Raw genomic sequence first — 13486 nt, forward strand, 5'->3', positions numbered from 1 at the left:
TGTTGCAAGTATTGGCCGCTAGATGGAAGCATTTGCCAGCATGATGACGTTATATACGGTAAATCTGAACGACAGGTCGGCTTCCTTTAATTAAAGTCATTATCATTAATAGTCAACACTTATGATTTCACTCACAATTGTTATTTTGCCTTCTATGGAGCTGACTTTAGGTTCCTGATTGGCTGAAAGGGCCCCACAGTGCTTATAACTTATCTGCTGTCAGTTTTTTAATGAAAGAAATTAACTAAACAATATTGGGAATGTGAACCATGTTGCACCACTTTTCACCCTCTTCATGCGCATCTGCTGCGCCAACACTTAAGTTCCTTCCTGCTTTTGTCGCATTGTCTTTACAGGAGAAGAAGAAGAAGATGGAACGTGAACGTCACGTTTGTGAACGTCATTAAACCCCGCTCGACGTGTGCATGCGTGATTTCTGAGTGGGCGGAGCCAAAACCTGCAGACTTTTGGACGCTTGGACGGAAGAGGTGCAGCTGCGGCAGGTATGCATGCATGTCTGCATGCATGCTAGGCTTATGTGTGGTTCTGGGGACGCGTCCTTCAAAAGTCCAGTCACAAAACGACGAGTTTTTTGGTCGCTGGGGACGCAGAACGCCGTTTCTCGGTGTAAGGCGGCATTAGCTGTCTGCAGAGGTAAAAGTCAAATGTGGGGAATAAGTGGGAGCATATATTGCGTCATTGCATTTGATCCACGTGATCATGTTTAATGTGTCATATAGTCGTAGAGGCTGGGACTTAATTGGACTGTTGACGGTCCAATTACAGTACTGTCAGCGTTTCTGGGTGTTAAAATGTCACCACCTCATTTCTTAGCAGCTTAGTTTCAGGTGGAACTGCTGTATAGTCAGGTATACACTGAATTTAAACTTAACATGTTCCAAAACAGCAGTCAAAATGTGCTATGATGTGTCCAAATTAATGTTATATTTGTATTTCTGTAGATTGGCTCCCTCTTCATCAATCTGCATCATCATGGGGAATACAAACAACCACTCCTCAGGAGGTACCCCAACTCCACAAAAATGACACAATCGTTTGACACAACCACACTTATGACCAACCCTATGGTAGTAATGAGAAACAGTAAATTAGGGATAACTATATGTAAAAAAAATGCAGTAAATTGTGTTTAAATGCTTTAAAAACACATAGATCTGACTGTTATGCATATCCATTTAGATTGGGGGGGGTGTACAAGACATTTAAGTGCAAAATTATTCATACCCTGTACGTATTTGTTCATGTAACGCGCACAGAGCAATGAACAAATTGGTTCTGTGTCTCCATTTGGCTCAATTGGGAGCCTAAGGGTTCAACCTAGGGTTCAACTAATCAACTATACAGCATTTGGGTATGCGTGTATCGATGTATTGCATTATGTTTGCAGTAAATTGTGTTTAAAATGCTTTAAAAACACATAGATCTGACTGTTATGCATGTCCATTTAGATTGGGGAGGGGGTGTACAAGACATTTAAGTGCAAAATTATTCATACCCTGGACGTATTTGTTCATGTAACGCGCACAGAGCAATGAACAAATTGGTTCTGTGTCTCCATTTGGCTCAATTAGGAGCCTAAGTCCTAGGGTTCAACTAATCAACTATACAGCATTTGGGTATGCGTGTATCGATGTATTGCATTATGTTTTTTTTTTTGTTTGTTTTTTTTTTATTCCGAGAATGAAAAACATCCAAAACACCACAAACCAACCAAAATCAATACAAATAAAAAATACCTATGTATATGTGGTATGCGCTAACGATGGATCTGCGCGATCGATCGAGAGATGGATCCATCGTTAGCGCACAAATCGACCGATTTCTGCGCTCACGATCGATGGTATATTACTGCGCCCGGGATGGATGTGTGTAGTTTGTTTAGATGCCAACAGATGGTGGCGCTGAGCGTTGATTAATTGTCAAGCAGTACTTTGTTACCGTTCTTGGCAGGGAGAGTGTGAACCCTAACCTTAACCCTAACCATAACCCTAACCCTGTCATTGTATGCAATTAGCATATCAACGATTGTCATTATATCGTCAGCGCAGTGTCAAAGCATCGGTCTCCAGCGCTATCGATCGATCGCGCAGATCCATCGCTAGCGCGTAATATATATATAAACGTACACATGTTCGAAAGAGAGACGGAAAAAGTCAAGACTTATCTAGTCCCACCACCCAGATTCCAACCTCATCCCAACAAAACATATATTATTCCTTGTGTACACAGAATAAAAACCCCATATCCAACCACCCTCACCCAGCTTGAGGCACCCAACCACGTGCCAAGAGCAACCAGTTCATTATTAGTATCGTACATAGTCCAATACAAAAGAAAGAAACCACTCCAACTACACAGTCACCACAAGCTAACAAGGATATAAAAACATCACTGTTATGGTATTGTTTCAGTGAGATTGAAAAATAAAAATAAATATTTAAAATACTGCAAATTAAGGGCGGCACGGCGGTCTAGTGGTTAGCGCACAGACCTCACAGCTAGGAGACCAGGGCTCAATTCAGGGATAATCTGCCTCGGGTGACACCGACAGCGACAATGAAAGAGGCTGACAAAGTGTGTGATGAAGGAATTAAGAGGAATTTATGAACATAACTATTTAGAAGAGGCGGCACGGCAGTCGAGTGGTTAGCGCGCAGACCTCACAGCTAGGAGGCCAGGGTTCAATTCCATCCTCGGCCATCTCTGTGTGGAGTTTGCATGTTCTCCTTGTGCATGCGTGGGTTTTCTCCGGGTACTCCGGTTTCCTCCCACATTCCAAAAACATGCTAGGTTAATTAGCGACTCCGAATTGTCCATAGGTATGAATGTGAGTGTGAATGGTTGTTTGTCTATATGTGCCCTGTGATTGGCTGGCGACCAGTCCAGGGTGTACCCTTCCTCACGCCCCAAGACAGCTGGGATAGGCTCCAGCACCCACCGCGACCCTCGTGAGGAAAAGCGGTAGAAAATGAATGAATGAATGAACTTCAAATTAAATAATCACAATCACATTATAATAATGTTCTATAATGTATTGGATTCATAAGGTTTTTATATGTTTAGGTTCCAATGTATATTTATTTATCCATATTGCTCCTCCTGCTGCTTCTCTAGTCCAACACAAAGGCAAGGCATGGATCCCCCTCCCTATTTAACGCTCTTTCTTCCAGGATCTCCTTTGGATTTATTCCAAACTCCTCCTTCGACACCGTCAGAGGCGGATCTCTCCGCCTTGGCTTTGTCCATCGTCTCCTCCAGGAAGCCGCAGACACCCTCACTAGACATGGCCGCCACCACCTCTGCAGTTCCAGACTGGACACAGAAGCTGTCTCCACCTTCCGAGTGGGCTGTCATAAGCGTGGACAGCGTCATATCTCCACACACAAACATAAGTGATGAAGTAACGGGACACGAAGACGACGACGACGAGGAGGAGGAGGAGGCGGCGGTTGGTCTGCCCAGCCTGACATCAGTACCTGCGTCCATGCCGTGTCCTTCGGAGCAGAGTTGGCAGGAGCGGGACAGCGGCTTGGAACCTCAGGCCGCAGCTGAGAGGTCCTCGGAGGAACTGACCCTGACCTTACACGGCCTGGTGGAGCGGTACAAGACCTCAATGGGCGTCAGCCCCAGCACTTCTATGGGAACTGAAGGTAGGCCTCGGCTGGGTATCTTTCTGGGTGTTCTGAACTCCTTCTTCAATGCCAGTGTTTTTTTTTTTTTTGTGATGTGTCAGAACTGCTCCGACATTTCATAGCCGAGAGAGACAGACTCACCGACGAGGTCAACGGCCTGAGAGAGATGCTGAAGGTGAGTCCAACCTGGTTTTTAATTCAAGGAGAATTCCCATGCATTTTCCTGATCCGCGTTTTCTTTGTGCTCCGTGGCAGACGGAGAGGTCGGAATGGCATCGGTTCCAGTGTGACATGCAGATTGCCGTGTCGGTGGCCGATCGTCTACGAGCGGAATCGGAGCAGGCCCTCACTGTGCTCCAGGGCAACCACAGGAGCGTGCAGAACCAGCTGGCTCAGGCGCACAGCAGACGGCAGGAGACGGAGAAAGAGCTTGAACGTCTGCGGTCAGAACAAAGGGACGTATGCACGAGACTGTCCGCACTTGAAGGGCAGCAGCAGCATCATCATCATCATCATCACCAGCAGCAGCAGCATAAACCAGAAATAGAAGACATAACAGCAGCCTGCGGAGAAAAGCCAGAGACACAAGGCTCTGAGAAGATCTCTGAGAAGGTTCAAGGCCTGGAGACTCCAGAGACACAAATGTCTGAGAAGATCTCTGAGAACGTTCAAGGCCTGGAGACTCCAGAGACACAAATGTCTGAGAAGATCTCTGAGAAGGTTGAAGGCCTGGAGATTGCAAATGTTATGGAGGAAGATGAGTTGCCAAAGGTTAAAGGAGAAAAAGAGGATCCTGAGATGAATGATGAGATTAGTGAAAAAGGCCTGCAGCTGACAGGAAAAGGTATAGCGGAAGGTTACCTTCGAAGTTTGGCTGCACGGGAGAAGAAAAAAGAAGGGCGGAGTCAAAGTGAGCCAAGGAAGATCGTCATGTTGTCTGAAAGATCTTGGTAAGTCTAGATTACATTCCAAAACTTGCAATAGTCATTTTAAGAGTAGTTACTGGGGAACTAAGATACACATTTAGAGTAGTTACTGGGGAACTGATGAGTAGAGTAGTTATTGGGGAACTAAAGCACACATTTAGAGTAGTTACCGAGGAACTAATGAGTAGAGTAGTTACTGGGGAACTAAAGCACACATTTAGAGTAGTTACTGAGGAACTGATGAGTAGAGTAGTTGCTGTGGAACTAAGGCACAGATTTAGAGTAGTTATCAATGAATTGATGTGTAGAGTAGTTTCTGGGGAACTAAAGCACACATTTAGAGTAGTTACCGAGGAACTAATGAGTTGAATGGTTACTGAGGAACTAAGGCTCAAGTTTAGAGTAGCTACTGATGCACTAATGAAGAGCTAATCTGGAACTACTAAGTAGAGTGGTTACTGGGGATCTATGGCACATCACTTTAGAGTAGTTACTGAGGAACTAATGAACTTATTAGAGTAGTTACTGAGGAAATGAGGCCCAAATTTTGAGTAGTTACCGAGGAAGTAAGGCACCAATTTAGAGTAGTTACTGAGGAACTAATGAGTAGAGTAGTTACCGAGAAAGTAAGGCACCAATTTAGAGTAGTTACTGAGGAACTAATGAGTAGAGTAGTTACTGTGGAACTAAGACACACATTTAGAGTAGTTAGCAATGAATTGATGGGTAGAGTAGTTTCTGGCGAACTAAAGCACACATTTAGAGTAGTTACCGAGGAACTAATGAGTTGAATGGTTACTGAGGAACTAAGGCTCAAGTTTAGAGTAGTTACTGGTGCACTAATGAAGAGCTAATCTGGAACTAATAAGAGTCGTTACTGGGGATCTATGGCACATCACTTTAGAGTAATTACTGAGGAACTAATGAACTTATTAGAGTAGTTACTGAGGAAATGGGGCCCAAATTTAGAGTAGTTACTGAGGAAGTAAGGCACCAATTTAGAGTAGTTACTGTGGAACTGATGAGTAGAGTGGTTACTGTGGCACGTTTAGAGTAGTTACCAATGAATTAATGAGTAGAGTAGTTTCTGGAGAACTAAAGCACAAATTTAGAGTCATTACTGAGGAACTAAGGCTCAAGTTTAGAGTAGTTACTGGTGCACTAATGAAGAGCTAATCTGGAACCAATAAGTAGAGTGGTTACTGAGGATCTCAGGCACATCACTTTAGAGTAGTTACTGAGAAACTAATGAACTTATTATTAGAGTAGTTACTGAGGAAATGAGGCCCAAATTTAGCATAGGTTACTGAGGAAGTAATGAGTTGAGTAATGACTGAGGAACTAAGGCACATGAATTCAGAGTAGTTACTGAGGAAGTAATGAGTAGTGGTTAGGGATAGGATAGGTTGGTTCCTCATGAACTACTGTGATTTTGTGTACCTTATTGAAAAATCCATCCACCCAAATGTTTGTGTACTAGTAATTAGAGAGTGGCTTTCCCATAATAGTACCCCCCTTTTTTAACATTGAAACTTTTGCCGTTTTAGGAGTATGTCACGTCTTCCACTGCCGGCTGACGCCATGAATAATAATAACAACACGAGTACAACGTTGCCGTTTTGCAAGGTAAACACATTTCATCTCATGACAAAGCCAATGACCAAAGCCTTGATCTTCCACGATGAACCGTCATTCCAGAAGGAGGAGCCGACACGAGCGAGGAGGACCACCCACGGTGTGACGCGTGTGGACGGCTGCTCTAGCGTTCTTGCGGGTCAGTTTGAGGCTTTAGGAGCACAATACGGTCAACTGCGGTCCAGATCTGTACCACACGGACCATGGAACCTTTTATTCATTTTAACACGCCCACTTTTTCCTCAGGGCCACAATATGGAGCACTTGATTAGTAGCCTGCCGCACAGCATGGTGGTTCCGGGTTCGATTCCGGCCTGGACCTCTCTGTGTGGGATTTGTGGGAGTGTGAATTGCTTGCTTGTGTATATGTCCAAGTGTCAGCTGGGATAGGCTCCAGCTCTGCCATGAACTGGATAAGCTGTTTTTCACATTCACAGCTATTATGGTCATTACGGTAATAAACGGACCCGTGCACTAATTGCTTGTATTGTAATTTCCCTACACGACTTTACTCAGACAACATTTGTTTACTCAAAATCAAAATGTGGACCTGATCCACATCATGTGGACCTGATCCACATCAGACTGCGACACAATAGTCCGTTACAACAGTCAACAGCGGACCTGCTCCCTCACTGGGATGCAATGCAATCTCATAAGTCAGTCCTTCCAATTGAATGCTATTGGCTAAATGGAGGCATGTGCATCAAGTGCAATGGTGAGAAACCCCATGATGACAAAGTGAGGCCTGTGGGTTACCATGCTGGCGTGATTGTCACTCTTTTTTTTTTTTGTCTTGCAGGTAAACGGTGTGGAAACCCAAATTCAAATACTACTAAGTAAGTAGCACATTTGCGTAAAGTTTTTTTTTTTTTCATGAATACTTCATGCTGACACTTTCAGACCTCAAGACAGAGTCCATCCCGTGTCTCGGCGTCACGGCGGCTCCAGAAGAAACTCCCTGCTTTTTTGGTGTCAAAGTCGTACTCAAGGGTATCAGGTTGAAAATCAGATTTTTTTTTTAAATTTAAACCTAATATGAGTACTTAATGTTTACTACAAATACAACTTTAATGTTTCTCTGACAGAATATTGACATCACCAACTTCAGTACCTGTTGGGAGGATGGTTTGGCCTTGTGTGCCGTCTATCACACCTACCTGCCCACTCGTGTTCCTTTCCACAGCCTCAACCCAGCAGACAAGGTACAATACACTCTTTGTGTGTACACGTCTCAGTGGCAATATTATAGGAACTTAACTCTTTTTTTTTTTATGTCCCAGAAAGGAAATTTGGAGCTTGCTTTTAAGACAGGAGAGTCTGTTGGAATCAGAGCCACTCTGGTGAGATTTTAATTATGCTTTTATTTCTTTATGAAACACAATAAGGACGTGAAAACATCTCAGGCCACCACTAGATAACCGGATCAACATTTGCAATTAAAGCGACAGTTGTCATTTTTATTACATTGCCCTTCTCTCTTCAATTGCCATTGTTCAGTCACAGCACAATATAGATACTCACCACTAATGATTGATATGAAAGCTGATCGAAGAGCAGATGGCCTACTAATTGTTTCCAGTCATTCATTCATTTTCTACCGCTTATCCTCACGAGGGTTGCACGGGGTGCTGGAGCCTATCCCAGCTGTCTTCGGGCGAGCGGTGCCAATCACAGGGCACATGTAGACAAACAACCATTCACACTCACATTCATACCTATGGACAATTTGGAGTCGCCAATTAACCTAGCATGTTTTTGGAATATTTTGGAGTACCCGGAGAAAACCCACGCATGCAAACTCCACACAGAGATAGCCAAGGGTGGGATTGAACTCGGGTCTCCTAGCTGTGAGACCTGCGTGCTAACCACTCGTCCGCCATGCAGCCCTGATTACTGAGGTGAGAAACAAATAAAATTTTTATTAATTAAATATTTTCATAGCTGGAACATAGAAAACGTTCCCGAACTTAATACCATTAACATTATTAGAGCCCTCTAGATAAGAAATAACACCCCTATAGTCACCTTTACACTCGTAACGGGAATATCTATACATTCATTTTTTACCGCTTATCCTCACGAGGATTGCGGGGGTGCTGGAGCCTATCCCAGCTGTCTTCGGGCGAGAGGCGGGGTACACCCTGGACTGGTGGCCAGCCAATCACAGGGCACATATAGACAAACAACCATTCACACTCACATTCATACCTATGGACAATTTGGAGTGGCCAATTAACCTAGCATGTTTTTGGAATGTGGGAGGAAACCGAAGTACCCGGAGAAAACCCACGCATGCACGAGGAGAACATGCAAACTCCACACAGAGATGGCCGAGGGTGGAATTGAACTCGGGTCTCCTAGCTGTAAGGCCCTCGTGCTAATCACTCATCCGCCATGCAGCGTAAAAACATCGTATTTTCTCTTATTATGTCTACTATATTGGGTAATATGAGTATAAAGTTCACTATAGGGGTGTTACTTCATGTCTAGAGGGCTCTAAAATTCATTCATTTTCTACCGCTTATCCTCAAGAGGGTCGCGGGGGTGCTGGAGCCTATCCCAGCTGTCTTCGGGCAAGAGGCGGGGTACACCCTGGACTGGTGGCCAGCCAATCACAGGGCACATATAGACAAACAACCATTCACACTCACATTCATACCTATGGACAATTTGGAGTGGCCAATTAACCTAGCATGTTTTTGGAATGTGGGAGGAAACCGGAGTACCCGGAGAAAACCCACGCATACACGGGGAGAACATGCAAACTGCACACACCGCCGTGCAGCCTTCTAAATAGTTATGTTCATAAATTCCTCTTAATTCCTTCATCACACACTTTGTCAGCCTCTCTTGAGGCAGATTATCCCTTTAGCTGGAGCTGTCCCCTTCATCACACAGTATTCCAGCCTTCCGAAACCCTGTGGTGATATTGTAGATTTTTTTGACACTATAAACCTTGCAATTCAACCTCCACTTGATGTTCTCTGTCAGCTCAGCTTTTTCATCTGAGTTCATGTGCTGCACCCACGCATGCATGGGGAGAACATGCAAACTCCACACAGAGATGGCCGAGGGTGGGATTGAACTCGGGTCTCCTAGCCGTGAGGTCTGCGCGCTAATCACTAGACCACCGTGCAGCCTAATCACGACATTTCCATGCTACATAAATCCAATATATACCCAATGGAATCCATTTTCCCCTTGTTTTTGCATGCAGCTCATGTTCATGTTATTGTTTTTTTTTTTGCAGTCCACAGAAGAGATGCTGAAGTCAGGTGGTCCAGACTGGCAGAAGGTTCTGGGCTACGTGGAAAGCATATATCAGCATTTTGAGAAGTGAGGTACCATCTCCTCTGCCTGCATCAAGGCTGTTTGACTACTAGTATGCAACATTTTATGGATCCTACCTAGTGGAGTTTTTTTTTTTTTTTACCTTTTCTTTTTAAAATTGCTCGTACTGCAATAAGACCAGCAGCCAGATTGTTGCACTGCACACTAATAACTTTTTACATGACAATGAACTCATTTCACATTTCTTTTGGTGAGCTATGATGCACTGGGTCGCACCTACAATTATGTTTTATGAAAATTAGCACTTTAATGACAACCCTTTTTGGGATTGGAGCACTTTATCTGTTATGTATCGTCTGCTGTGATTGTCACATTCATTGTCTGCATGCATCCAAAGACATTAATCTAGTTTTAATGTTATGTTTTTCTAACCTGTATTGTCTGTGAGGAAAATTTTAGCAAGTGTTTGTCATTTTTAAAAAATCCAATATTGAAGTAGTTGCCTGAGGACTTTATGCAATAAAGATAATATATACATATTTAGTCACTAAGCAGGCAACACTGATTTCTCCTGCAATGTCGTCTTATTCTGTGGCGTATGAGTTACGACACCATCTAGTGGAACGACAAACTCAATTCCCGTTGTTTTTGAACCAGAGAGAACAGGTAATGTCTAATTTATGTGTGGCGGTCCATATTTACCGCCACAAACAAATGTCTGATAAACGCTACATTCACTTCAGAGCGTCAACCAGAATATAAAACATTTATTAACATATCATATATAAAATAATGTGAAAATTGGGTTAATGGAAATGTTTCAGCAATGTAGATAAATACAACCACAAATCCATGCTTATGTCATTACAACAAAACAATAATTTAGCATTTTTTAGCACATTAAATGACTTCAATGTTGATATTTTCAGGTAAGGACACAAAAGGTAGGGACCAGGAGCCTCATTTATAAAACTTTTTGGAGACATGGCAAAAAAGGTGATGCATGTTTGAAGCGGTGAAGTGAAATGAGAAATAAACATGCAATGGAAGCAGTCATTGCATTCATTCTAGGAGTTAGCAGCATAGATGGATGGATGGAATTTACAGGAAACAGATTATGAAAGCACATATGGACAGGAAGCAAAGTAAATATCTGCATATGCCATTTTTTTGTAGACCTGAATATTTTTGTCCGTACGCAGATTTCTATCCGGTTTCACAGATGAGGCCCCGGGTTATGAGTTTAGCCTAAGTTACCATGGTGATACAGCCGCTGTAAGAGAGAGACACCTTCGCTGAACAGGCAAGCACGGCTTTCCGCTCCACCCACTAAACTCACGTCGCTGAATGCAAATACGGAATGACGTTTAAGGTGATATTGTGAACAATCTTCACTTGATACAGGCACTTGGTTTGTTCTTATGAGGCCGGAATGGTGCCACCTATAGGCGGTGTTGACAACGGGGGCAGGAGGAGAGACTTGAGCTTTGCTGACATGGCCGCTATTTCTGGGTCTTGGGTTTCATACATCTTCACTAATCTGGCAAATTTGAGCACACCTAAAAGAGAAGCAGGGACCACAATTAATACGGTTTCAAAATCAATGTCGTACATTGTACATTGAAGCGAAGCGGCCGTCCCACCTTCTCCTTCATTGTTGAATCCGTAAGCTTTGATGACTTCCTGTTGAATCTGAGTGGCCACGGGGAGCACCAGCTGCAGCATCTTGCCCATGTCGTTGCAGGCGCTCTCTCTGGCCTCCTCCATCCTCATCGCGTTCTCTGGGACCGCGAAGGCCTGGATCACCTCACCGAGCACCACTGCGCCGCACACAATAATAAAAACACAGCCTCAGTAAAGTGTCAACTTACACACCAATTATTTATAGTTGGCTTTTTTTTGGGACATATTTTAGTTTTAGTGTGATTTTTGGTCTACAAATGAATCTGGGTCTTGACTTCTCACCTCTAGTCTGCTCCACAGTCAGGGTGGGCTGTTGTGCTGGGGCAGAGGCCATGTCTGCAAACAACGTAGCCTGTTCAGTAACATTTAGACTGTATTTGAACATAATCAAAGGTGCAATGAAAGCAGTTCCACAAATTATTACGTATTATTACACTCAAGCTCAAAGTCAAGCTCATGTTGGTATTACGGAGCTTTGTAAAGTGGCTCGTGTTTATGTGACAACCATTGTCGAAGCATCATAACCACACCTAATTCGTGTTTTAAACATCGTATATTCACCGACATATTTTTGATGACGTTTTAACCATATAAAAGTTGATACATACTCAATAAAATGCAGCATAATTGAATACAACTCACCACAACGTCAAAAACAAGCTCGCTAGCCAAAAGCTCAATTTGGCTAAGTGGCACCTTTTTCACGACAGTCAACAGACGTTTGCGACAGTACACCCTACTTTCAGGCAGGCACCAAGCAAAAGTAAACAGCGTCAGATGGCGACAAGGGCTAAGTACATTTTATTCAACGCTGAAAGTTATAGGTGTCACCGACATATTTATGATGACGTTTTAACCATATAAAAGTTGAAACCTACTCAATAAAATCCAGCATAATGGAATACAACTCACCACAACGTCAAAAACAAGTTCGCTAGCCAAAAGCTCAATTTGGCTAAGTGGCACCTTTTTCACGACAGTCAACATGCGTTTACGACAGTACACCCTACTTTCAGGCAGGCACCAAAGCAAAAGTAAACAACGTCAGATGGCGAAAAGTGGCCGGTTTCGGCTAAGTACGTTTTTTTTCAACGCTAAAACTTGTATTTGTCATTGCGGATGAACTTAGGAAGGTTTAATTAATGTGATATATTCTGCGTGACCTGTCATTTGTAAGATTATTGGCAATGGAGCGGAAACTTGCAGAGTTTAGGGCACGTCGACGGGGCGAAAATGCTCATAATAATATGGATCAAATTGCTAAATCAAACACGGACACCACGACAGCCGACAGTCCGCCTAAAAAGGTGGCAAAAGAACACTCTTTGGGCCAGGACCCTCAAATAGAGGTAAGGCAGTGGGAATACTTTAACAAGAAGCGTACCCTGTCCAAATGTAATCATATCAAATAATAAATTATACAAAAAATATAGAACTACTTGATGTATTATTAAATCTGTACTATCCAGGCCTATCTACAGAATATGTAATATTACATTCCTGCAGGGTGGTAGTGACTGGCTGCTGGACAGCACCCTTGGAAGATGGCTGGCCTCCAAAAAATACGTAATTTCAAGCATCACGTTCCTCAAAGTCCTGCTCTGGCTGGTCCTGCTCGGCATGTTTGCAGAACTGGAGTTCGGCTTGCCCTTCTTCGTGGTTTCCCTCTTCTACTGGCTGTATGAAGGACTCCGTAGCCCTGCAGCGAGGAAACCTGGAGAAATGAGCGCTTATTCTGTCTTCAATCCAGACTGCCAACCTTTGTTGGGTGCTCTTACTGCAGAGCAGCTGGAGGGAGAGATGGGCTACAGACCCTTGGCAAACAGATGAAATGGGTGAAGATTGTGCAGCGATTGGGAGTTTTTGATTTACATTAAATGTATTATTCACATTGCTGTTTCATATTTGAAGTAATGTGTGTTAAATTTTCTTAAATTAGGTTGTTAAAATGCCAACTGAAATGCACAACGTCCTAATACTACAGCAACATGAGGGAGTTGTTACAAAATTATATTATTAATACATATATAAATACAACACAATGTAATATGTATTATCTATGCTGCTCCTTGCTGTACAGTAAATATAATACATATAATAAACATATCATTAGAATACAATTAATATAACGTGTACATATTTTTAAATTACAATTACACAAATGCTTTAGATGATTTAGAAAGAGATTGCAATCGTTTGAAAGGTGTTTCTTAAGATAATCAAACGGCCACGAGGGGCAGTGTTGTATTCTTCCCAGAGAAACATGACATTTTTTCTTAGAACAGAGCGAGAGCA

General features: G+C 43.0%; 3 protein-coding genes across 4 annotated transcripts; 2 read left to right on the forward strand and 1 right to left on the reverse strand.

Annotated features, from left to right (window-relative positions):
* The first annotated feature begins 352 nt into the window (after positions 1-352).
* LOC131099870 (cytospin-A-like) lies at positions 353-10051 on the forward strand. Its single transcript, XM_058046090.1, has 12 exons — positions 353-503; positions 963-1024; positions 3192-3671; positions 3755-3828; positions 3909-4603; positions 6127-6205; positions 6278-6353; positions 7017-7053; positions 7118-7214; positions 7303-7419; positions 7498-7557; positions 9468-10051. The coding sequence occupies exons 2-12, from the start codon at positions 994-996 to the stop codon at positions 9555-9557; spliced, it is 1836 nt and encodes a 611-aa protein (XP_057902073.1). The 5' UTR covers positions 353-503; positions 963-993; the 3' UTR covers positions 9558-10051.
* Positions 10052-10260: 209 nt separating this feature from the next.
* On the reverse strand, positions 10261-12192 carry grcc10 (gene rich cluster, C10 gene). 2 transcript variants are annotated; one of them, XM_058046127.1, is made up of 4 exons: positions 12104-12192; positions 11474-11527; positions 11152-11328; positions 10261-11067 (listed from the first exon to the last, which is right to left on the reverse strand). In XM_058046127.1, the coding sequence occupies exons 2-4, from the start codon at positions 11523-11525 to the stop codon at positions 10928-10930; spliced, it is 369 nt and encodes a 122-aa protein (XP_057902110.1). In that variant the 5' UTR covers positions 11526-11527; positions 12104-12192; the 3' UTR covers positions 10261-10927. The 2 variants fall into 2 exon arrangements, with proteins under 2 accessions (XP_057902110.1, XP_057902102.1); XM_058046119.1 differs by lacking the exon at positions 12104-12192 and adding an exon at positions 11834-11942.
* saysd1 (SAYSVFN motif domain containing 1) lies at positions 11943-13196 on the forward strand. Its single transcript, XM_058046105.1, has 2 exons — positions 11943-12540; positions 12698-13196. Exons 1-2 carry the CDS (start codon positions 12379-12381, stop codon positions 13019-13021), a joined length of 486 nt encoding a protein of 161 aa, XP_057902088.1. The 5' UTR covers positions 11943-12378; the 3' UTR covers positions 13022-13196.
* The last annotated feature ends 290 nt before the right edge of the window (positions 13197-13486 follow it).

Source organism: Doryrhamphus excisus, chromosome 1 (genome assembly GCF_030265055.1).
Source record: "Doryrhamphus excisus isolate RoL2022-K1 chromosome 1, RoL_Dexc_1.0, whole genome shotgun sequence".
In the NCBI taxonomy this organism is placed as follows: domain Eukaryota; kingdom Metazoa; phylum Chordata; class Actinopteri; order Syngnathiformes; family Syngnathidae; genus Doryrhamphus; species Doryrhamphus excisus.

Coding starts and splice junctions, on each gene's coding strand:
- LOC131099870 (XM_058046090.1), top strand. CDS start 994: ATGGGGAATACAAACAACCACTCCTCAGGAG. Junction 3,829..3,908: donor GCCTGAGAGAGATGCTGAAG/GTGAGTCCAACC, acceptor GCTCCGTGGCAG/ACGGAGAGGTCGGAATGGCA. Junction 7,558..9,467: donor TTGGAATCAGAGCCACTCTG/GTGAGATTTTAA, acceptor TTTTTTTTGCAG/TCCACAGAAGAGATGCTGAA.
- grcc10 (XM_058046127.1), bottom strand. CDS start 11,525: ATGGCCTCTGCCCCAGCACAACAGCCCACCCTGACTGTGGAGCAGACT. Junction 11,329..11,473: donor GACTGTGGAGCAGACTAGAG/GTGAGAAGTCAA, acceptor TGTGCGGCGCAG/TGGTGCTCGGTGAGGTGATC. Junction 11,068..11,151: donor ATTCAACAATGAAGGAGAAG/GTGGGACGGCCG, acceptor CTTCTCTTTTAG/GTGTGCTCAAATTTGCCAGA.
- saysd1 (XM_058046105.1), top strand. CDS start 12,379: ATGGAGCGGAAACTTGCAGAGTTTAGGGCACGTCGACGGGGCGAAAAT. Junction 12,541..12,697: donor GCCAGGACCCTCAAATAGAG/GTAAGGCAGTGG, acceptor ACATTCCTGCAG/GGTGGTAGTGACTGGCTGCT.